At 30.4% G+C, this 26,174-nt stretch overlaps 2 protein-coding genes across 5 annotated transcripts in view; one reads left to right on the top strand and one right to left on the bottom strand.

Moving 5' to 3' along the window:
- LOC107443063 (tRNA-queuosine alpha-mannosyltransferase) overlaps nucleotides 1–18,097 on the top strand; it is a 38,978-nt gene extending 20,881 nt beyond the window's left edge. For both annotated transcript variants that reach the window (XM_016056808.4, XM_087158281.1), the window contains 5 exons: nucleotides 6,109–6,218; nucleotides 8,323–8,467; nucleotides 9,803–9,873; nucleotides 15,739–15,830; nucleotides 17,977–18,097. In XM_016056808.4, the coding sequence (XP_015912294.3) occupies nucleotides 6,109–6,218; nucleotides 8,323–8,467; nucleotides 9,803–9,873; nucleotides 15,739–15,830; nucleotides 17,977–18,051 (493 nt within the window). In that variant the 3' untranslated portion in view covers nucleotides 18,052–18,097. The remainder of the gene's footprint in view (nucleotides 1–6,108; nucleotides 6,219–8,322; nucleotides 8,468–9,802; nucleotides 9,874–15,738; nucleotides 15,831–17,976) is intronic.
- The window catches only part of ATPCL (ATP-citrate synthase), a 94,553-nt gene continuing 86,407 nt past the window's right edge, over nucleotides 18,029–26,174 (bottom strand). For all 3 annotated transcript variants that reach the window (XM_043053237.3, XM_043053236.3, XM_043053234.3), the window contains exons 26-27: nucleotides 25,892–26,051; nucleotides 18,029–18,772 (exon numbers count right to left, since the gene is read on the bottom strand). In XM_043053237.3, the coding sequence (XP_042909171.2) occupies nucleotides 18,663–18,772; nucleotides 25,892–26,051 (270 nt within the window). In that variant the 3' untranslated portion in view covers nucleotides 18,029–18,662. The remainder of the gene's footprint in view (nucleotides 18,773–25,891; nucleotides 26,052–26,174) is intronic.

Genomic DNA, 26,174 nt, shown 5'->3' with positions numbered 1-26,174 from the left:
GTGCATTGAAAACATTTAAGGTTAACATTTTGTAAAAATGCAATAAAACATACATTTATATATTTTGTACATTTAGGGTTCACATTTTTGGAAAGCCTCTTGAATTCTCTGGGGAAAAAACATTGTCGAGGGGTGTGGTTGAAGGAAGGGCCATGAGGTGTAGATCATCCGCCAACTGCTTGTGCTAGATGTTGTATATCCCCATTCAAATGAAAAACACAGATTTTTGTAGACGAAGGCATTCACTCAGCATTTTTATTTCATTTCGGTTTTAAGAACATGTTCATTTTAGTATGCGGCTCATCAATTCACAAGAGCCTAAATCTACCACGTGGATGCTGGATCCTCCCTGTGTGCTCCAGGGAGTAGATAGTAATTTAATTTAAGTCATTGAAATAATAATTGTTTTCTTATATAACTACATGATGCATCAAATAAATGATTAGAAGATAAGGAAAAACTTATTACGGTAAAAATCAAAGATTAAACTCTAGAGCACACAGGGGGATAAAACAAAAATTATCCTGCTGCTTAAGAAAGCAACCAACTGCTCGAGATCCACGGGGAATACTGGTCTATCTCCAAAAGATAGCGTCCCCTCCTTAGCGGTTGCAAGAATCTCTAAAGACGAGCTATGAGTCGAGCCCTAGAGATCCTGCAAAGGCAATGAAGAGGGCGCTCCTGTTGGAGACAGCCCAGTATGAAAAGTAAATATTGTGGTGATCACACCACAAACATGTTTCTTTTTTCATATCAATTCTGTAAAATTGGTTGTTTTGAGTCTATTTTACATTGATATTTGATGTCTTAAGGTGCATAAACTTTGTAGCAGGAGTTGTTTGGTACAACAGAATCTCAGCTGAATCTGATGCAATGTCAAAATAGCTTTCTAACTCTTAGAGATAACACGAAATAGGCAACACAAGAAAGCTGTTTTTCATGTCCAAGTCAAAATATCTGATACATACAGCTTTCATGCTAAAATATTTAACCAGGATTGTATCTATACTTTTAATTTCTTAACTTAGCTATCTGCAAAAGAAAATTAGGCACAAAATCACTGCCAATATTTTCAGATACGAGTACTTAGCCGCCTGCAACAGTCAGCTGGTTCGCTTACCTGAACTCATCGCATGTTTTTGTCTTCTCTGTTCCATTCAGCAGCATTACTCTATTGGTATTGATATTTTACAAACAAAATAAAGGGGCTTAAAATCGTGCACAGACTTGCTCCTTTGCCCGAGGCAGCATTTGGATTTGAGTTGATGCATTTAAATGAAGTAGGGGTTTTGTTTTTATAAGCATTTAAATTTTTACATTAGTGTTCTTTGCTATAACATCAAACAAACTAGAGGGGGTATATACCCACGGTGCGTAGCGTTTAAAAGGTGCTTATTTTTTGTTGAAAGATTTGGCTACGCACCTTTTCTTTTCTTTTTATTGGTGATAGAACAATTTTCTCTTTAACCATAATGATTTAGGTGACTAGATCTACAACTATAAACAGCTTTGGTAGCTAACAGGAGCAGTTTATTATTTTAACACTATCATTTTAATCAAAATGTCAGGCTGAAATCTAAAGACAATTTCTATTGCACTGAATAATATGATTTACAGCACAAAATATTAAAAGCTTTTCCTACAAAAAGAAGAAGAATACCGCCTTTTTTCTTCTACTCTCGAAATTTTTATTTACATTTTTGAGTGTCACAAAATCATATAATAGTTTTATTTCATACTGTTTAGTGCGATTTAAGCTAACAGATGTTTAGCTAGTACAATCTTTCGTTCAACAAAAAAAATCATATTTTATTTAAAAACTTTTCTTGTTTAGAAATTTATTATATTTTAATAACTCTAAGTCGTTATAAATTTTTCATTTTCGAAACAAATTTTTAAACTTGAGAATTATTTATTCAGGAGCAACCATCTAAAACCATGATTGGCATGACCATGACAATCCGTCTCACACTTTGCTCAAACGACCACTGTTTCTTGAATCAAAAATAAGTTAAAGTGAAAAAGTTCAGATTCTGAATGAAGTAGGGGAGAGGGGGGTATCAGTTTCTCAGGTGTATCAGTTAATATGCGTAATGCGCTATCAACCATTCAATAAAGAAATCTTTTTTTTATAGAAAAAATTAATAAATTAATTATGGAAAATTAAATAATAATAATTTTAAATGCATGCATATATTTTAAACTTATAATATTATGAGGATAATAATCTTAATACTATGTAGGGGCACATGTGAACTGTTCACGTCTGCCCCAGATGTTTTGTTCACAAGTACCCCATCATCCTTCTTAAACCTAACTTGAAAGTTAAAGAATTTTTAATTGTGTAAAAAAAAAAGAAGAAGAATTGTCATTAACTTACCTGAATGTTCATATAATGTTCTGCAATAGTTAATTTTAGTTTATTAGTTGATCTGTACTATGCTTTCACTTGAAGAAGCTAATGATTATACTATATACAACACCAGCGATGCAAACAAATTGTCAGAATAGAACACAACAAAATGTCTCATTGTTCTGAAAGTTTTGCAAAGAGGTAGGACTGGAACAGCCATCAATTGAAATATTTTCAAGATTTTTTATTTCAAATCATATTGGTAAAAAATACCATGTTCACATGTGCCCCCCTCTCCCCTACATGTTCTGAGCTGTATTGATCCCTGTGTTATTCAGCAGAATAATTTCTTCCTCAATGAAACTTATTTTATAAGCTATCAATATTATGTTCTCCAAATAGGACAGTTAACCCTTAGTGCATGCGTTGTCCGTGAGATGAAATAATCTAGAAATGGTTGAAAAAGGAATCAGAAATGAAAAATTTTTTTATACACTGAAAAATTTATTAAAAATAATTATTTGTTAAAATAATTATTAAAAATTATTTGTTTTTTCCTTTCTTCTTTTGTTAAATGAAACAAATCTATTCGACGTGACTAAGAGTTCCTCCCCACTATCTGAAAATTCCTCTAGATCATTAAGATAAAAAAAAACTACATATTTTTCTCACCCTTTCAGCACTTCAAGAAGATCATGGATACCCACACATGTGATCTATGGCGTCATTTATAAGCAAAATGGCGTGTTAAAGTTGAACTAAGTTTTTCCTCATAAGTTAGAATGATAATTAGATAATTTAATGCAGCACCGTTTGCACATCGAATTTGTAAAAATATAATTCTTTCTCGTCTTTTATCTAACTTAGATTTATTATTTGTTTGTTTATTGTAACTATGATATATTTTTGTTTTGTGTACCTTCAATGTATACTTAATTTGTTTATGTTCGACATGACTTCATGGCTGTTACGTAAGAAATATATAGTGAAGGAATTAAAATCTTTGTGAAAGAATCTTTGTGTACGAATATATAGAATGTATCATTTAAAAGAATATATGCTTGACGGGCTTGGCTTACTCGAAATATACTGGAAAGAACAGCTGTTAACTTAAACAAATGGTGCATTTCAACAACCAATCAGGATATCGACATGCAGGTATCCCATTGAGTCATCATTTTGCCAAAAGAGAAGGGAGCATTTTTGAGCCCAAATGGTATCCTTTGAGTTCTAAAGGTCCTAAAAGTAACTGCTAATCTCTAAGCATTTGAAATCAGGGGTCAATAATCCCTTTTTAAATCTACTAGAGTAATGTGTGAGAGACATTTTCAATTAATTTGTTAGTATTAATTAACCCCTTAACGATTGGTTAATTTTCAAGAAAACATTCATAAAAGTGCTTATTTTGCCAAATACACGTATTTGATTAGTGCTGACATCTAGTTTTAAAAAAACTATCTACAATTACCTTCAAAGTATCCTGGTACTGCCATTTGGTGTGTAAAATGAGAAATAAAATGTTTTCCAGGCAAAAGAAATGAATTCGTTTTATTCTTATTGGCTCGTTACTACTGAACACTCCAGCCCGGAAATTTCACAGGAGCGCGAGAAGGAAGGGGTTAAATGATAAAATCGTGTTATGCGTTCCGATAGTCCACGCACGGTCTTGAATCTCGGTCTGTAACATCAACCATTGGTGAAGTGTAGTTTGTTTCTCTGTATTCAATAATACCACACGTAAACATTTTAAACAATTTCAGTTTTTAATAGTTCAGTTTGTCTAAGAGACATCTTATATTGTTTAGACAGCATTAAAATATCATTTTCAATCAAAGAGGTTTTTTCTGATCTGTTTGAAAAATTCAGCTCAAATTCGTTTAACAATTATTGTAGTGGATCAATCTTTCTTGAAAATTATTATTAAATTTATTAAGATTAATTATTAAGGTAATTTCTCCTTTGAGAAACTCAAACTTGACAGTATTTTACTCATACTTTTGACTTCTTCTCTATGGTTAATTCTTGACATCTTTTCAAGTCATCGATTAATCGAAAAACATGACTGGCATGGTGCGTAGCATTTTTAAAAACTGCTTATTGTTTATTTTCATTTTTTAAAAGCCCTTAAAGATGCTTTTCTTATGGGATGTTCTTAAGAAGTGCTTCATTTTTCCCTTTTCGAAAATGAGATTTTTTTTCTTTATCGTGTCAATTTTCGCCACGTATGCGCCACAAAAGCGTGTATTTCACATTCAACGTTTTCACAATTCATTCAACCACAGTGCTGCATTTCGGTGTACCGTCGGTCCGCCAAAAGCGCCAATCATTTTACATGTTTGATGAATTAAACTTGCGGTGTTTGTATACTGAGCTGATTTCGGTGAGATTCTTGCGCTCTCATGTGCAACTCGGCTGCAATTTGCAAGATATTCATAATTTCAGTGTTCATTTTCCACCCTCTGAAATCGAACCGAAAAATCTCTCGATCTTTTTATGGCGGCTAATATAATCAAGAAAAAGAGTTCTTTGTCAGAAACTCGTTATTTTATCATGATCATGGGTAGTCTTTGAAAACTCTGTTATGCATTTTTGTTAATGGTATATAGTGCTTTAAAATATTTTTAAATGCTTAAAAAAAGGCTTATTTTTTGTTGGAAGATTTGACTACACGGGTTGGGACAATGTGTATTGCTGTTCATTTTTCATAAAGCAAAGTTTCTGGTGTTTATCCACTCTTTCTGTGGGTGACAATCTTTCGTGAGTCACTGTTTTAAGGACAAAAGCTTCCAAATTTACCGAAACTACATTTCATTGTCCTGTGGAATCTCTCGACAGAATTGGATTATGGATGGTGTGCAAAATTATGGTATACCTTTATTCCGAAACAATGCGCTGGTCAGTGTGGGGAGGGAGTTAGTGGTAGAAACACTACAGTACTCCCCCACCAGAATTTTATCTGTGATAGAATTCGATGAATGGGATATCCCTAGTTGTTTTGTGAGAAGCCGGGAGAGCTATACTAAGATCACCGTGCTTTTTTTAAGAGCTGATCGTGAGAGCTGTATTAAGTTCACGGTCATGGTCGCTCCTGTGTTGCCTTTAGCGATCGAGTGTATATGCTGTGTGTGATCGAGACTGAGAAGCAACAGCGTGATGAGAACAATGTCACAGTCATAACTGTTCAATGTGGACTATCCATCGAAGTAGGGCTGTTCAAATCGAAGTGGTAGTTACTGTTAAGAAAGGTGTGTTCATTTCGAAGTAGGAATTTCTGTCAAGGTGGGCATGTTCACATCACGTCCGGATCACCAATGTGGAGAGCGAGTTATCGACAATGTCAACTTTCATCTATGAAAAGGTACCCCAACATAGAATCGAGTTAACATGTCTTATATACGAGTGAATTGAAATTATATTTTTGTAGTGGTAGATCCACTACAGAAAAATGTATCTTGATCACACTGGAATTCAACTGGAAAGCTTGATCTACATAAAATATTGTAATGCATCTGTTACTCAGAATGTTAAATCAGCCACTAGTATCGCATATTTAGAAGATAAACAGGTGGAAGTGATGATGTAACGCTTTCCAGTTGGCATCAATATTCAATTTGAAAATTACTTCTTGAATTATTAGCACAAACTTCAACAGAATTTTTTTCCTCGTTCGATATGTCGGCCCTTTTGACAACTGTATTCAATTTTTCATTTCTGCTGTGTCTTTATTCAATTTCATTTTATTCTTTATTTTTCAGGGAACATGACAAAGACCCTGAAACATTTTTTTCTGTGATTTATCGTTTGAAAGATTCAGGAGAAGACTTTTATTTATCTGTTTTAGGTGAATCGTTTTCTGAAAAGCCCAGTAAGTATATTACGTCCTAACTTATATCAGACAATCTGTGTCACAAAAAGGTTTATCTGAGATTGACTTACTACATTAGAATCAGATATCTTTTTTAGTACTTAGCAGAAAAACTTCTAGTTGTAAGAGGGGAAAAAATAACTTCCACATTGTCAAACAAAATCATCCATGCAAATGTCCAACTTCGTTGTCTTATAGTAGAAACTCGAGGAGAATACTTTATGGAAATGTTTTTTAGTCACGTCAACCTTTATCTATGAAAAGGTATCCCAACATAGAATCGAGTTAACATGTCTTATATACTACTGAATTGGAATTGTATTTTTGTAGCGGTTGATACACTACAATACTCCTCCACCAGAATTATCTATGATAGAGTTCCACTAACAACAAATACCACTAGTTGATTCATTGCTGCTTTCTGCGAGAAGCTGGGAGAGCTGTTTTAAAATCACCGTACTCTTGAATGCTGATCGTGAGAACTGTATTAAGTTCACGATCATGGCCGCTCCTGCGTTGCCATTAGCAGTAGAGTGTATACAAGCCTATGTGTGTGATCGAGATTGAGTAGCAACAGCGCGAGGAGGTGGATAATGTCGCTGTCACAAGTAGCAAGTCATCTGTTCAATGGCGACCATCCATCGAAGTAGGCGTGTTCAAATCAAAATGGGCGTTTCTGTCAAAGTAGGCGTGTTCACATCAAAGTCACCATCGTGGTGAGAGTCACATCAACCTTCATCTATGAAAAGGTATCCCCACCATAGAATCGAGTTAACATGTCTTATATATACTAGTGAATTGGAATTGTATTTTTGTGGTGGTAGACGCTTTACAAATGCATAAGCCTAACAGGGTATTTTTTAATTTAGATTCAGCTTAGAATGTCAATCACTTGCAAGTTGACTCAACAACTGGTTTGTTTGCTAATAGGAGAGTTCCCAGTCCCTGTTTTATATAAAATCGATGCTTGCGACTAATGTATAAAAATTAACATCTAAAACTTATAAATTCTTAACTTGTTTAAGGTAACAGCTGTGGCAAACTACCACATGACTACCAGAGAAAAGGTATAAACAAAAGAAGGCATTAAATACAAACACTAAATATTTTATAACCATTGTTGAACAGCTGACCCAATTTTTTGGGTTTACGACTGCTAATGTTCAACTTCCTAGCCTTGTAACTTTGACCCCAATCGCAGTCTAAGTAGAAGAAACTCAAAGGTATAAAATCTTAGAACAATTTAGTTTTAAAACAGTTTATTATTGCAATCTAGTTGAAATAATAGTATTAGTATCCAAGCTATTTAATACATCATTTACAAACAAGTGAAAACGCAACGTAACTAAAAAAATTAATTAAATTGATATTCTCTTAAATTATAACTGTAGTATTTTTGCAATATTTTATTTAAAAGAGTTGTAAAACCTAACTTAATAAATATGTAAAAAACTTTTAAAATATTTTATATCTTTTTATACAATTAAATTAACAAATCATGTGATTACAAATTTATTTATCTAACTATATTCTTTTAAGTATGAGTACTTGAACAAACCAACTCTTAAAATAATGTTATATGTAGATTTTAAAATTCTGTATAAACTAATTAAATAAAACTATTTTTATATCAACAGGGTGCTTAGCGTTTTTAAAAAGTACTTAAAGGTGCTTATTTTTGTTTTATAAAACTTTTAAAGGTGCTTTTTTCATTAGATGTTTGTGAAAAGTACTTCCTTTTGTACTTCATTTTTCCTTTTCCAAAATGAGATATATTTTCTGTACCATGTCGATTTTCGAAACGAATTATGCAAAAAACGTGATTTACACTTTGTTCTATTTAACGCTTTCCCTATTCTTTTCAACTACAATTCATTTCGACGTCCGTGACGTAAGAAAGAAGGACGGATCATAGGCTCAAATTCCCCCTTATGGCCCCTTAAATAATGGGCGTGTTCAGGTCGTACTGTCAAGATACATCCGCAATCGTCACCTATGAAGAGATCCCTCCAAAGAATCGAGTTAACACGAGTGAATTGGAATTGTATTTTTGCAGCTAAAATAACCAAATGTTCAGAAGAAATACAATGTTTTTTTCTTGTAGATGTTTTTGAAGAAGCAAAAGAATATTTGAAAGACCATATAAGATACTGGGGTTATCAAGAAAATAAAGAGGACTACTATAACATTTTACGTTCGTCTGATGTTGTAGTTTCAACTGCAAAACATGAGTTCTTTGGAGTTTCTGTGTAAGTGTATGTATTTACATTATTAATAACCTTTTTATTTTTTGTTTAAGAATTTGTAAACATTTTCATAATTTTTTATTCAATTAGGGATTGCACATTTCTTCCAATCCTTGTAGAAGAAATTCTTTTTTAAAATCGAAACATCAAATATTTAAAAAGTGTTGTTTTGAAATAAAATCTCGTTTAAATAATATTATTAGTTTCAAATTCGTTCTATACATATTTTTCAAATGAGTGAAAACTAAAAAATAAACAATCAAAGAGTTACTAAATTTCTTAAGAAAGTAATGGAAGTGCTTCAATCAAATGAGTACAGTAAAAACCTAAATTTATAATTGTATAAAGAACTCTTGTTAAAAATTAACATAATTAAATTTTATAAATACAATTAAATTAACAAATTACTATTCAAAATGTATAATAGTTACCCTGCCAAGTCTTCTGTTTTAGTACTGTAGTATGTTTAGCTTAGAGCTAGTGCTGCAGTATGCTGAGTTTTAATAGTTTAAGTAGGAGTTTGAGATATCCTGGTTGGTAAGGTACTGAGCCCATGTCCAAGAGGTCGATCCCCGCCAGCTGAAGACTCCTCGTGCAGTAAATGGTGACTGGTACATGTTAAATCTGTCTGGTCACAAAGTCCTCCGTGTTCCCATTTAAAAAAATAAAAAAAAGAATCATACCTCTGGGGATACTGATCTAGGATTTTCCTTGTCTTCTGGATTCGGTTCAAAATTATAAGGCTACGAGGTTGAACATTAGTAGTCGTAAACTCAATATTTTGTCGGCTGTTCAACGACGATTATAAAATAAAATAGTTTAAGTAATTATAAATAATGGTTAAAAAAAACTTCTTTGGATTAAGATTTATCTACATATTTTTTTTATCGCAAAACAAAACTTAAAAATAGGGTTTTTAAAAAAAAAATTCAGCAAACATTTAGGATTTTACAGTAAAAGGTATAAAGCTTATCAATAATAGACATCTTGCTTCTGTTAGGTGAATAGTTGATGTATTACTAAGTTGACTTTTCCTTAATTGTTTGCTGTATGAAAACTTTCAAGTTTCCTAGAACTATGTTTTGTGTAAAGTTCTATAAATTAATTAAAAGTATATGTTTGAACCAAAGAGTTAATTAAAAAAATATTGGACTCAATTTTCTAAACAGTCCAAGTTATATATTTAAGAATTAAATGAGAAGTTTATAACCAATTTTATATAAAAAGAATGAACTTTATTATAGATCTTTTATAAAATCATTGGGGAAAGAAATTGAATATCATATATTTTTTTTTTTGTTTAATCTGTATTTTTTTATTCTTTCTTTTGAATTTCAGTTTGGAAGCTATTCATTTTAATTGTTATCCACTTTGTCCGAAGAAGTTGTCTTATCCAGAATTATATCCAGGTTTGTTTTATTCTTCTTTTCTTTGAAATGGTCAATTTCATTTCTATGCATTGTTGCTGCTGACATGATTATGAGCTCAACTCAAGAATCCTGAAAATTTCTTGAGTAAAATCATTTAATGACGCATTTCAAAAAATTATTGTCTTTATAGATTTAAATCACTGATATTTTCAAAACATGAAATTCTAAATAAATTATACAGAGCATAATTTAAATGAATAATTACGTATAAGTTTACTTTTATCACTAATCACATTCATTATTCTACCAGAAAAAAATATTTACAAGTAAAAGAGACGCAAAGCAAGTATAAATTCTAGTTCTAATATTTTTCATTAAAATATACAAGAATTTTTATTTGTAAATGTGATCTATGATTTCTCGAAACTTCTGGACCTTGGATTTCCGGATCGTGGTTAGTGAAAAGTCCGGAATTTTTTCGAATCACAATCATCTCTGTGAATTTTAAACCATGTCCTTAAGGAATTTTTTTAAATATATAATATACTGTTATATATTTAAAAAAAATTCATTCCATATACAAAGTTGGCATGATCAGGTATCGATGGCCCTTTTTAAAAGATTCCGTGCTTTATGGGTTTTTTTCTTCACAAATATAGTTTCCTCACATAGAAAAGGGATGAATTTTATCTTTGGATTTATGGAGAAAGTAATAACTGCAACCATGAGGATTCTCATTGGGAGGTGACCCAGCCCCTGTTGCAGAATTTTTTTGAGCGCCAAAACTTTCTAACGCTAATATCTGACAGCAAGATACTTTTAATAATAACTAACGTATATATCAGTGTTTCTTAACCTTTTTGATATAATGGACCCTTCTTAAAAGTTTTTAACAAGTCACGGACCCCCCCCCCCCCCAGTGAAAAAAATAATTGCAAAAAACATCAATTATTAGAAAACATTTTATTTTATTATTTTAATAGTATACAAAATTTTTTAAATTAAAATTTTGTAATGTGAAGGTTGCTGCTGCTTTTCCTTAATTAATAAATTGAATTGAGGGATGGTTTTCGACAAAGCAACGTGCATATCATGTTCAACATTCAATGGATTTCGACGTTATGTTTTTATTGTCACAAGTGTGGAAAATCCCGTTTCGCAAAGATACACTGTAGCAAACGGAATTATAGCTACCATAGCTCGCTTTACAAACAATGTGTAGGCTTCCAAACGTTTTAAAAATTAGGAGTAGTCAACGGACCCCCAAAATATAACTCATGGACCCCTTAGGGGTCCATGAACCACAGGTTAAGAAACCCTGGTATATATGTTACTAATTTAATGTAACAAAAGCGTTGTGTCATTGTTTTTAATTGAACATGTAATAATTTTTTATTCTAATATAATGGATTACGTTCTCGCATTTTGTTGGAGGGGGGGGGGGACGCACAAAATAGTTCCTTCTTCCAATTGTAAATAATCATCACAATAAAAAAAAAATTAAAAATCATGAAATCTGAAAAAAATATTGACGACAAAATCACGCGAATCGTACTTTGCAAATGCGTGTTTCATTTTGAGATTAAGTTGTTGTAAATAAATGTTGTATGAAAACGTCGGATTTAAAAACTATAGAAAAATCAATAACTGCCAGAACTTCGATAACATTATTGTCTCAAAAAGTAAATGCTCAAATGAACGATTCGAATTTTCCATACAGCTTGAAATATTTCGGGATATTTAAAATCCACATGAAAATCAATATCAATAGCTGCCGAAAATACAATCGGAACATTACATTACTATTGGCGTAAATTGAGCACATCAAAAAATGATTATCTAAATGCATGATTCAAATATTACGTGTAAATTTCTGTAGAAAAGAAAAGGAGATTTTTTTCAAAAGAAAAATCTTTCTGCAAGAACTCTGTAACGTTCTGTGACAATGTCGCCATGATTCTGCCACGGGGGACAAGTTGTAACAGAAAAGGATGACATCTGTGGGTTTCTGTTTATCAGCACTGCTCTACATTCCATTGGAATTTAGAGAAGTTAATTTCATTTCAAATCTACCATGTTCGGGATAAGCATTAAGAATTAATTTGCTAAAAAGTTGCCGAAAATGTCAAAGCTAAAAGTTTAAATTTCTCCACTTGAAAGGTGACCTCAGGAATGATGTGGGAAAAATCGCAACCATAAAAAAAGTGATTTTTATTAAGAGAAAACCTTCAATATTAAAAATATCTATGAACTCATATACACTCTATAACAAAAAAAAAACGACGCACCAAGAAGGAGTTGTCCGATTGAAACGAAAATTGGTGGATAGGAAGACAATGTACAGAATAGTAAATGATTAAAATTTCAGAACAATTGAATAATTTATTGCAGAGTTACAGTGACAAGTACAATAAGGTAGTGACCCGCCTCTAGCCTGGATACAAGCTGCCACACGGCGTGGCATAGACCGATAAAACTCCCGGATGTTCTCCTGCGGTATTTCCTGCCAAATTCGATCCAATTGTTGAACGAGGTCATCAACATTTCGTGTCAGATGCAATCGCCTTCCCATCATATCCCAGACATGCTCGATGGGAGAGAGATCTGGCAGGCCAAGGAAGAGTTTGACAAGCTTGCAGACAGTTCATAGCAACACGTGCTGTATGTGGTCTGGCATTGTCCTACTGAAAAACCAGCCCTGGGAGCTGCAAAAGGAACGGTAGCAAAACAGGTCTTAGGATGTCGTCGACGTACCGCTGTGCAGTAAGTGTACCTCTAATGACGACCAAAGGGGTCCGGCTGTCAAAGGAAATGGCACCCCAGACCATAATGCCTTGTTGAGGGCCGGTGTGGCGTGCAATAGTGAAGGCAGGATCCCCCCTCTGCGTCTTCAAACACGTCTTCGATGATCGTCAGGACACAGTTGGAAGCGGGATTCGTCGCTAAAGACTATACGTCCCCACTCGGCATCATTTCAGCCTGATCGAGCCTTGCACCACTGTACAACCATAGAGCAGGGACGAGATTGAGCAAAAGGCAAAAAAGCTGAATTTTCACGCGAGTAAATCTTACGTGATTTACAGCAAAAATATCAGTAACATATTCTCATCCAGTTTCGCTAATGCTGTAATGCCTATATATAGTATAATCGTCGATAGAAAAACTGCCACATTTATAGTAGCTAATTCAAGAAAAAAAACTTACATTTTACAATAATCGCGATAAAGGATTTTAAAATCGCGTGAATATAAATCAGGATATTGAAATCACGTGAATGAAACTCGATATTGGATTTCATAATGTGAAAATACAAATCATGATGCGTAATTTTCAGATCGCGTAAATGCGAATTACGATGCATAATTTCTAAATGGCGTGAATACGAATCCAAAGCCTTATTTTTAAATCACGTGTAAATACGAAAATAGATGTTGGATATTACAACCGCAAAAACGAATCGCGACATCGGATTTTAAACTCGCTTGAATACGAATTGCTACATACGATTTTAAAAACGCGGAAATACAAATCACAATATTGTATTTTTAAATCTTGTAAATAAGCATTGCAACGTACGATATTGGAATCGCGTGGATACGAATCGCAATGCGCAACTTTTAAAACAGGTAAATACGAAAATCGATGTTTGATACTAAAATGCAGTGACGTCTGGATTACGAAAATACAAACTAACTAGCAAGCGGTAAAAATACGAAAAATCTTATTTTCTGTGCGTAAAAGCGGAGGATTGTTGTTGATGTAGTTCATTTTACTACGTCACACTAGAGCTGCACAATAGGCTATTGGCGACTGTCTGGGAAACATCCCTGAGGATGATCCGAAGACACGCCATCACAATTTTGATCCTCTGCAGAGGGGATGGCACCCCCTGCTCAGGGCTAAAGAGAATAGAAGGGCTAGTTCACTCCGCTCTTAGAGCTGAAGCTACGATTTCCCTCCTCATGACGTCACTGTGTCCACAGATCTCGGAGATCGCAAGCAAAGATATAATAACTTTGCATCTTTCTCTTTGTAAAAATAAGTTATACTTTTTCTGGTTATTAGCCTTCAAACTTGACGTAATTAACACATTATTCCCGTTCATAAACATAGTTAAAAAAAACTTTCTTGGTTATTATATTTAAAAAAATACCATTTTAAGCTTATAAAAATGTTTTGCTAGTTGGTGAAAATGACACGATAAATACTTTATTTTAAAAAGTTCAGTTTTAACTTTAACTATTAAGAAAAATGAAGGCATATATCGACACTTTTTTTATCTACATATTCTTTTATAACGATAAGTTAAGTTAAATTTAGAATCCCTGATTTTAAAATATGTCATTAATGGCAATTTGTTCTTACTTAATCATTAGAAAACATCGACCTTAAACGCTAATTACTGAAACAAAATAATAATTTAGGTTCATAATGACATTAGAAGTTTTACAATTGTTTATAGACATTTAAATTTACGATGATATAATTTATAGATATTTAAATTGAAGAGAATATAATTTTTAAAAAAAATCATAAATATTTAGAATAACTACATTAAAAAATATGTTATGAAATTAGGAGAATTTCAACTATATACTTTATTTATACTTTTTATTTACATTTTAATTTTCTTTGACTTTATCCATTTTTTAATTCTTTTCACCTGCCTTTCTTTATGAAGTAACGAGGCGGTTTCTATTTAGATAATGAATTTTTATAAAAGTTCTTTACGACAGAATAAACGTATTGCTATTTTATATTAACTGTGTCATTTCGGAATCCATTCTTTACATAGTTGTTCATTTACTTTAGGGAACACGCGAAAAATTATACTTTTTGTTTTTGTATCAGAATTTTTGCAAGTTGCAATCGCGCAAACTGGCATTTCGATAATAGTTTTATATTCTTGTAAATTCACTGCAAAAACTGAGGAAAGTCATTATAGAAAATAACAAATGTCTTAGAATATCTCGCAAAAAGAAATGATCCAATATTAGTTAGAGCTAGTAAGGCCAAACGCTCCGTTCTTGAAGTAAAAGTGCGAGCTTTGCGCCAAAGTGACGTCACTAGAGTGACGTCGGAGGATCGGCGCGACGAGAGATACTTCAAAGGAGTGAACCAGCCCTTCTATTCTCTTTAGCACTGCCCCCTGCTTCGGTAGCCAGACGACCTGCACGTGAAGTCGAGCACTTTACGGTAGAACAGTTCAACGCAGACTAATCCAAGCGGTCACAGCCAGTGATGCTTGACTTCGGTGATCTGCTGAAAACCGATCAGTCCACTGCGTGACTAAAAGCGGAGGAAACAGCTAAAATAAGTCAATATGGGGAAGGGTTAGCAGCTATGTAGTTTGAATTTTCTATTGATCTTTGAAAATCGATAATAAATATAATTTTATTTCATCGGCTGAATTTTCAGAAAAAGCGGAATATTTATTAAAAAAAGAAAAGAAACTTTTAGAAAATCGGAGTTTTTGATAAAAAAGGGCTGAAATTCGAGAGAGAAAAGCGGAAAAATCTCATCTCTGATAGAGTTAAAATGTGAACCCTGGGACACAACAAAACTTTAAATATGTATAAATCATATTTTAAGTAGAGACTCACTTTTGACAAAAATGGACCCATAAATATGGGGATCTTAAGGTCACCCATAGTTTCCAAAGTATGGCAGAATCAAATGCTCATATTTTAAGTTTGAAAACCTTGTTATTCATAACAATATCCAACAAATATTATTTTCAAGTTTGAAACCGAAATGACCTATAAATTCAACTTAATATTTATTTATTTTTTCAGTTTAGAGTTAGTTAATGCAAATGAATTATAAGATTTTTATCGCTACTTTAATGATCCAACAACTTTCAAATTTAAACAAACCCCTTCATAAATGTTTTCTTTATTCCAGATAAATATCTGTATAACACATCAAATCAGCTCTTTAAAAGATTAAAATACTTTTGTAGACATCCTAAGGCTGCAAGAGACCACAAAATTGAGGTAATTATTTGATTCACTCTCTATTTACCTACTAACTCCAATTGCTTTATATTTTCTTGCTTTTTTTAAATGTTAAATTAAATGTAATTTATATATATTCCTATCACAAAATTTTAGTTCAGTGAATTGAGAATCACATACTTAATTTACTCATTTTAACAGATGGAGATTAGTTGCAAAAATTTCATTTGATCTATCTGAACAGTTATTTAAAACATAGCTACTGGATTTTGCAAGTTTTTGCTGGCTTAGTTAAAATTCTCTTGGTTTTTGTACATTTTAGAAAATTCCCTAAAATTGAGTAAGTCTCCTAAAAAAATTCCCATTGAAATAGAATTTTTGCACAGATTATTGCTTGAATATTTAAATAAGTATTTCTAATACATAATGAAGCGAACCTCATTTATGGGAAATCAGTTCAAAACTTTTTTTGTTATAAAATGTTCAGTTTATTTTTATTATCAACTCTCATTTTAAATTAATTAAAATAGTCTTAACTATCTTTGATGAATTAAATGCCCATTAATATTCAAAATTATGAGTAAACATATAATTGACACATTAATTGAACTTGAAATGTTAACTGAAAAACATTGCAGTTTTTCTATTTTTATGACTATATAAATCCCTAAAATTCCCTATATGTAAAATATTTAGTACATTATGCAATGATTATCATGAAATTTATGTTATTTCGCAAAACCTACTGGATTTTTCCCTATCCATGTTGGCAGCTATGTTTAAAACAATTTTAATCCCATTAACAATTTAGCGGTAACACAATTTGAGCGATCATTTTAAAAATATCAAGACTATATTAAAAATAAAATCAACATTTTTGTTATAAGAAATTATTCCAATTAAGTGTTCTACAAATAACTATTATTTCAAAAAACTAACAGAAACATCATAAATGTATTAACTAAATATTTTCTATATAATATAATTATTTCCTTTATATAAGGGATGCAAAACTTTTTTTGAGCAAAGGGCCACTTGCACAGCACGTAGATTAACGAAGGGCTACACGCATATTTAGTCGTGTTAGCGGCAAACATGATAGTTTTTATCTAAACATTAGTGTTCTAAGCACCACATATTTTTATCAGTAAACTTAACATGTGTGCAGAAAATTAAATACTTTTAATTATTTAAAACTAAAAAAAACTAATATATTTTTTAAAAAAACTTTTTCCATTTTTCACACTAATTAATTTATCATTATATATATATATATATATATATATATATATATATATATATATATATATATATATATATATATATATGGGAGGGGGAATATAAATTCTAACCCAAAGGAAGCTTACAGAATAAAAGTGCAAAAAAGAAATATGAATTTTATAGAGTAATATCAATTTGAATGAAATATTTTAAGAAAAGAAAATTTATAATGTTTAAACTAAATTAAAAGAAATTTTTTATTGTGTTCAGAAGTGGTTAATGTTGTTTAATTTAATTTTGGAATGTTTCAAAAAATTTATGTAGCTACAGTCGAACTCGTTTATAACGAGCTCGGATTTAACGAGAATATTTGGTTGGATCAATGTTAAGTCTATGGAACAGAAGTCGCTTTTAACGAGCAAGACCCGGTTTTAGCGAGCAATATTTTTCTGTCAGGCAATCTTTTTTCGCATCTTTCTAGTCTTATCTTTTTTTCAAAATGATATGAAATGCGCGAGTTAAAAGTAAGCTGACAAACTATTTTAAATATGTAGATTAATGAAAAAAATAAATGTTTTGGTAAGAATCTTTTCCTTTATTTTTCTTTCCGTTTATATTTCCTTTCCTTTAAGACTGTAGCGCAACTAGAAATTTTTTGCTGGTTTGGGGGGAGGGGTTAGTTGTCACTAAATTAAGATAAATATTTAATTAAATTAATTAATGTAATTAAAGTAAGTATTAATTAAATTTTAAGTCAACTCAATCATTTGACCTCCCAAGCCCCCCCCCCCTCTTCTGGTTGCACGTCTGCCTTAAGGACCCGTTTATTATGAGCACTCGGATTTAACGAGTACATGTTACGGTCCCTTTGTGCTCATTATAAACGAGTTCGACTGTACTATGAAATGGCAATAGTGTTTTTTTAGTTTGTAGTTTCTAATACTGTCCATTGTTTCTTCTTAAGGTTGATTTGTCAAGATTCTCATGGGAAGAAATGAAAACTAAGTACAAGAAGATTTTTGTTGAAGCTATGGCTTAAAAAGCCCTTTATTCAGCAGCAGAAATAAAAACTATTTTTTCATCTACTGATATGTATCATTTCGTTTGGGCTTCACACAATAATTTGATCTACAAGATTTTTTAAAAAAAAGGTACATATAATAAATTAATACAATGCCCAAAGCCTAAGAAAATATTTTAAATGCCATAAAAAAAGAATGAAAGTTTATATTAAATAAACTGGAATGTACAGATCTCAAAAATGTTTCCTAACAACCATAAAATAAAAAAAATTAAGATATAACAAATATAAAAACAAAAAAAAAATTGTCACAAAGGAAAAAAAAAATTCATTTTTTCAAGTCAGCACAAAACAAGTAGATATGTTTTGTTGTTGCATTAGTTTTTAGTTTCCAGCAATTTTTATAATGAAAATATTTACATAAGGCAAATGGTGCAAAAAAATACATTCAATTGTTTTTTTTCTTTAACAATAGCATTATTATTCTATAATTTTAAATACTCTCAATTTTTACTTATTGCTTAGTCCATATTTGCAGCTTTACACACTTATTAAGTCTACAAAGTGAATACTGTCGATCCCATGGATAAGCACCATGAGATAAAACAAATGTAAATTTACATAAATGTCTATGAATTTTCTTCTTCTTCCATCATAGCTTCTGGTAATATATAAGAAATATCATCCCAAGGGTGACGATAGAGACCTTGCTTCAAGCGTTTCTGATCCAAATAATGGCCTGAAGAAAAGATTTGTATTACTTTTACAGGGTACGTAGCAAAATAATTCAACAAAAAATAACCACCTTTTAACACTAAACATACCATAACCAGTAAAATAACCATTTAAGAACTTTTGTATTGAAAATGCGCTTATCACCTTATCCTTTTTGCACATTTGTCTTCATGACTTTTTCTAATACAGTCAATATTCAGCTTATATGCAGTTAATATTCAATTTTTTTTTTTGTATTTTCCAAATAATACTTGTCATATACCTACTTCTACCACAGCCGGTGATTTGACCGAGAGAACAATTTATTGCTTTATTAGGTTATCGGATCAGAAATCACGATGTAATGCATGTTCGACGTATTGCATTCGATGAGTTGCGCATTTTTGCAAAGACTGATGTGTAGTTAGTTCAATCAGAATAACTGTAAATTCACATTTCAAGAAAGTACCTAAAATTTTAGATTGGCATTTTTGTGTCAGAAAAAGTGACAAAAACTAAATGTTTTGATAAGTAACTTATATTTTATGTTGATAGCTTTACTTCATTTCTAACTAACTGTTAGTTTTCACCCAGAAAAATATCGAAACAAGCACAGATTCTTAGAAATAATATTAATTATTAGAATAATTATAAAAATTACAGAAATAATAATTTGGAGAAATATGTTTGCGGAAAATGTACAAGGTATATGTACTGTATATGTAAAAAATTAGTTTTGAGCAATGAATTAAAAATTGTTAATCTTTGTGCTTGCAATACATAAAAATAGGCAATATAGAATTTTGTTTAATTATAATAAAGTGTTTGTTAGTTTTAGTTAGTTCCTAACATCCATATTTCATACATTCAATGAAGAAACATAAAGTCCGGTCATTTGACCGGCTATGGTAGAAATAGGTATAGATTAAGTGTTGGAAGTCCGGTCATTTGACCGGTTATGGTAGAAATAGGTATATATTAAGGGGACACTTCAGGTTCAAAATGATTTTTTTTAAATATCAACCAATTTTAATGAAAATTTCATAGATTGTGAATAAAGCATTTAGAAAGATATTCCCAAAATTTGAAGCAAAAATATTAATTTGTTGAAAAGTTATAATTTTTTTAATAATTTATCCGCAAGTAAAATTACTAAATGTTCCAATATTTCAAAATGTTTCCTGCGCATGAGTTTTTATCGTAGCTGTATGAAACTCATTTATATTACAGTTTGAATAAATATAAATAAAATTGGATATGTTTGAACAACTTAGCACTTAATTTTAAACAAATAAAAAATCAAAATATCATAGTCTTTATATAATTTTTAAAAATTGAAATTTAAATAACACTTTAAAGTAATTTAAAAAATATTCAGTGAGTATTCAGCTTTTATTTATATCACATTGGTTACGGAACATTAGACCAATCATATATATGAGAAAAAAATAAAGATTTATTCAAAACTCATGCGCAAGGAACTTTTCGAAGTTTGAATATTATCGTAAAAAACAACATTGAGAAAAAACAGTTTAACTATAAAAACAGACAGTTTACATAACCTTGTTTACAAATCTTGAAATGCTTATAACTTTGCAAAAAATGACTGAAATTGAAAAATTTTTCTTTTAAATTGTAGCTAGATATAACTATTAATTTTTGAAACAAAAATTGAAAAAAGTATAATTTGGTCGATTTTTGGGTTTTTCATCGTGAAGTGTCCCCTTAAGTGTTGGAAGTCCGGTCATTTGACCGGTTATGGTAGAAATAGGTATATATTAAGTGTTGGAAGTCCGGTCATTTGACCGGTTATGGTAGAAATAGGTATATATTAAGTGTTGGAAGTCCGGTCATTTGACCGGTTATGGTAGAAATAGGTATATATTAAGTGTTGGAAGTCCGGTCATTTGACCGGTTATGGTAGAAATAGGTATATATTAAGTGTTGGAAGTCCGGTCATTTGACCGGTTATGGTAGAAATAGGTATATATTAAGTGTTGGTATATTTAGTGATAAGCACTTTTCAAGCACTCAAAAAATATTTTTAAGCATTTTAAAAATAACATAATTAGGCAGGGTCGGAAAGTTTCTGACAATCTTATCTTGTTTTAGACGTCATGTTAAAAAAAAAAAAAATAAGTAACCTTTTGGCATTGTTTTTGACAAATGTCAAAAATCATGAAATTTTGAATCACGTAAAACAAATGGCATTTTCATACACTATAGACTGACAACGTGCCGAAATAGATTGGGGTTGTTAAAATGTTGAATAGAACAATGTGTCTTTTTGCATAAATTCGTAGCGGAAATCAACATGGTTAAGAACAAAATTTTATTTTGAAAAAAAAAGAAAATTAAGCACTTTTTAAAAACGCCATGCACCCTGTTTTATCATATTGTAATTTATATTATCAATATTTTCTGAGGAAATTCTCCAAACTCTTTTATTTTCTATACAGCAGAATGACTCTTAGTAAGTATTATTATACTTGGAAAGTATTTTTCTTATTTGACCATTTTAGCAGTGTTTAGATACCAACTTTTAGCACCTTTTTATTTCTACAATTATGGATTGGAAAAGTACTTGATTTGAAGGATGGATTATTTTTTAACTTCTTATTTTATCTTTAATCTTCTTTACTGATAACATCCCCTCTTTCCCTCCCAAAAAAAAAATCTAGAGAGCAATTTACCTCTATTAATTTTTAGGAAGTTAGCTTTAAAGCAGAGACTGTGACTGGCATTTTATGAAACAGATACATTTTATAATTATTTTTTGAATATTTTAACCAAAAAACATTACATTAATCCACACTATTTACATGTTAATGAGACAAAGTAAATTTAAAAAATTATAAATAATTAACCAAATCAAAAAACATTAATCCACACTATTTGCATGTTAATAGGACACTATGAACAAATTTAAAAAAATAATAATTATTAATAAAATATATTGGATTTTCACAGGCAGTTTGAAATTTAAGTCTAATTGATGAAATCATTGGAGGCTTGAAAAAAGGCTCCTTCATAAAATAATCTGAAAAGAGCATCTAAATTCTCATCCCAATCTAAGCTACTTATATTTGAATAGAAAAATCTCTTTCACAAACAGCTATAGTTATTGTGGCCTCTAGCACTAATATCTTTCTGTAAGATATTTTTAAAGAAACATATATATTACTAATTTAAAATAAAAAGTGGTTTACAGAAGAAAAAAAAAACTATATATACATGTAATACAAAAATTATAAATACTTTTGTATTAATAAAAGCATTAAATCTCTTTTCATAAAATGCTTTTGGTAAAGAATAGGCGTAGAGATATTCTATTTTGGGACTTCAAGGCGGAAAACATACCTACCAATGAATAATAATTAGATTTATATTTCAAAGGAGTTATTTTTAAAATCTTTCACTTCTGTATTAGGAAGCATTAAATGATTTTCCATAATGCGTAGGTTATAAGGTATGCAGCGACTGAGCCTTTTTACCTCATTTTCTGTTAGTATATAATGCAGAAGCAATAGTTTTTGTGTGTCTCTTTCAACACGATGTGATCCTCATAAAATATATCCTAATCGTCCGAGAGTGCTGTCCACCCCCTCCAGTGTGGAGAAATGGGTGTGAGCTATTTCCACCAACAGCCTACCTTTAAATAAAACTATTGAATAAGTATTTTGGCTCACGACTTAATTATTTGAGCTAAACATAACCAATGATAACAGGGGCGTAGCCCTATTATTATATATATATATATATAAATATTTCATTGAACATGTAATAATATTTTATTCTGATATTATAGGTGATATTCTCACATTTTATTGGGGGAGAGGAGAACCGAAAATTATTTCCAAATTATTTCCTTCTTCTCCTTTTGTAAATAATCATCACAAGAACAAAAATAATTAAATATCATGAAATTCGCAATAGTAATTGCTGAAAAAAAGATGGACTCCTCAAATGTGTGTTTTGTTTCGAGATTAAGTGGTTGTAATAAATATTGTATAAAAAAATATGGATTTAAAAACTATGGAAAAATCAATAATAACTGCCAAAAATTCGATAGAATCATTGCCTTAAGAAATAAATACTCAAATACACGATACGAATTTTCTATATTGTTTGAAATATATTGGGATATTAAAAATCCATGTGAAAATCTATAACTGCCGAAGATGTAATCGAAACATTACACCCATCGACGATACTATCTGTGTAAATTGAGAGTGTCAAAAAGTGATTATGTAAATGCATAATTCAAATATTATGCGTAAATTTCTGTAGAAAAAGAAAAGTAATCTTTATTACTTTTCAAAAGAAAAATCTTTCTGCAAGAAATGTGTAACGTTCTGCAACAATGTCACTGCGATTCTGCCACGGGGTTAGCAATCTTACAATTAATGTTCTCAATTGAAGGAAAGGGAAGGGGTGATTAAATACATTTAAAAATCACCAATAGTAAAATTTTATTAAAACATATTTGCATTGCAGTGACATGTTAATACACATTCATCTGTAGGACAAATGGTATTTCTCTGTCATACAAAAGAGATCAATGTATAGTTATTTAATAACAATGTTAAATTAAAATAAAAAAATGTGGTACAGCAGTAAAATCATTAACAATAGTTTTTGATAATGTAAAAACTCTCTCAGAAATTCAGGAAACCGTATGAAATGCATTTATAGGTTTTAATAAAATTTCACTGTGATTTTTAGAATCATTTTTAATCAAATTCAATTTCATCATAAAGGTCAACTCTTGTTATTTAATAACAATATAGGAATCATCCTCATGCATGAAAAAAAAACACTAGCATTATAACAAAAAAAAAACTATTTACAATTTTACCAAACAATTTAGGAAGAGCATTTTCACTGAAGTAAAATTTTTTGAGGGGTGAAACTCATGCATGAAATACAAGTTTAGACGCTAATTGGTATAACACTGAGCAGACTTGAGGGTCTGACATATGGGAAAACTTTTCAAATTTAAAAGAAGCTTGAAAATAGATTGCCTGCCTGCATCAGTAGCAAACTAGCTTTGGAAAACAAGGAAATAGTATAACAACATAATACTTAAACAAGGTAGCAAGTAAACCAACATATATATATATATATATATATATAAACAGCAAAATAAATACAAAAAAACACGAAGAAAATTAAGAAAAACATTATGTTATATATATATATATATATATATATATATAGCATAATAAATAAATACAAAAAGAAAAAAAACGAAGAAGATTAAGAAAAACAATAAGTTATATTTACTGGGCATAAGCTGCAAGTAAACAAAACTCATAAAATAAATGTTCAAGATGTAGAGAAAGCATGAAAAAATTTCAGAACAATGAAAAAAAGGCTAAAGAAAAAAAATAATAATAAAAATCTGGAAAATAAAAGATATAATCTTTTCATCAGCTCACACAATTATATCTACAAAAAGGAGTGCTTTCTAATACTGTATCAATAAAACCAAAAGTTAAATATATCAATATAATAGTTTTAGGAGCACTCAAAGAAACGGGGTTATTAATTATGAAATTAATCCTATCAATAAAATTATTCAGTTATGTTTACATAAAATTAGCAAAATTGCAAAACTCTTTCAGACTTTACAAAACTTACAGACTTTAACATAATGATAAGATAACTAGTTTCTGACAAAGCTTCTATTCTTGATTTTATTAGTCCCCAAAAACCATATCTCTCATCCTTTGTTTAAATATATTTGATGTAGAGTTACATATTCTGCTTTTTAAAATAATAATTACTTTATTAAATTATGAAAAAATAATTTTGTTCCTAAATTTAGATAGAAAATTTTAATATTAATTATAAATGTTTAACAAAACACTTTAGAATACATTTAAATTTATTGATCATACTAAATAGATAAAAATGTGGAGAAAATTTAGCAAACTAAAAAAAATCTAAATGATAGCAAATGTAAATTAGTAAATGGCCCCTATAATTATTTTTTTTTTAAATTTAAAATTCTTTCTTTCAGTATTTCTTTAATGAATGATTCAAAACATTTTTTAATAATTTGAAAATGAAAATTCAATGAGTATTAAACCTAATGAATTTTTAATTTCAATTTTTTTTTAAAGTAAGTGATAAATTATATAATTTTGAAACAACAAATCTGAATAACATAAGATTTCTACCTGCATTAGCTAAATGTTAAAATAATGAAAAGACCTTTTAGTTGATACTTTATTTTTTAAATCTTGCCTCTAAAATTCATTGAGTTTTTTGAAATTGAACTGAAAATTTTCAGAAAAAAACCCAGTAAAATAAGACAATAAAAATTATAAATTTTTTTTATATAATTAATGAACACAAAAGCCCATTATTAAAATTTTCAATTCTTTATTTAAATCTAATTATAAATAAACAAGAGACGAAATTTTAAAAATGATAAAGCTCTGTGATTCTTCACTGCTCTGGTTCCACATGAAAATACTTTATTAGTGAATGATCCCCAAATCATATTTAAAAATAGTGAAACTGAGCTATAAATGGATGAGTGTGTGAGCGTCATAAGCTTGTCTGTGCCTTTAAAAAAGTCAACAAAAAATAAAATTTTAATGTGATATAGGGGAAAAATTTTTTGGTTTGATTTCACATGCGAGTACCAGCTTAGTTAACCCGGACCCAATAGTAATTTAACATATAAAATGATTGACGCTTTGGTATTATAGGGATGGAGCCGAAAGGGATTGTAGTAGAAAGAATAGTGAAAATGTTGAACAGAGAAAACCACTCTTTTTTGCGACATTGGAGACGGCAATCAACATGACTAAGAAAGCACCTCATATTGGAAAAAAAGAAAATTGAGCACTTCTTACAAATACCCAATGGAAAAAAAAACACCTTTAAGGGCTTTTAATGGCTTAAGAACGAAAATAAAAATATGTGCACCTTTAAGTACTTTTTTAAAATGCTACCCACCCTGATATATATATATATCTATACATATATGTTGAATTTAATTTACAATATATATGTTGTAAATTTAATTGAAATTATATGTCAGACCTCCTGTAAATGTACATACCATACTAATTTATACTCAGCTGTAAATATCTTAGTTAACAGGAAACAAATCTTAAAATATCCTCACCAATGAATCCAACTGTGCGACCCAGTACAAAAAGTCCGTTGAGTGCTCCAATTTCAATATATTCTGTAGCTTCCTCTTGAGTAAAACAGCCACTGCATCGAAGAAGATCGACTACTGCTGCCCCAATCAGACCATCAACATTCAAAATTAAGTTTGGTTTCTGAAAAATGATATCATAAACTCTTTGTCAAATGTGCAACATACATGAAAGAAAAAAATTACAGTACAAAATACCAAAGGTTCAGTATATTATCCTTAATTAAAATTATAATTTAATTAAGAA

The sequence above is a fragment of the Parasteatoda tepidariorum genome, chromosome 2, assembly GCF_982258835.1.
Source record: "Parasteatoda tepidariorum strain Cologne lab strain chromosome 2, Ptep-v5.0, whole genome shotgun sequence".
Lineage (NCBI taxonomy): Eukaryota > Metazoa > Arthropoda > Arachnida > Araneae > Theridiidae > Parasteatoda > Parasteatoda tepidariorum.
This window is presented reverse-complemented; position numbering and strand designations above follow the sequence as displayed.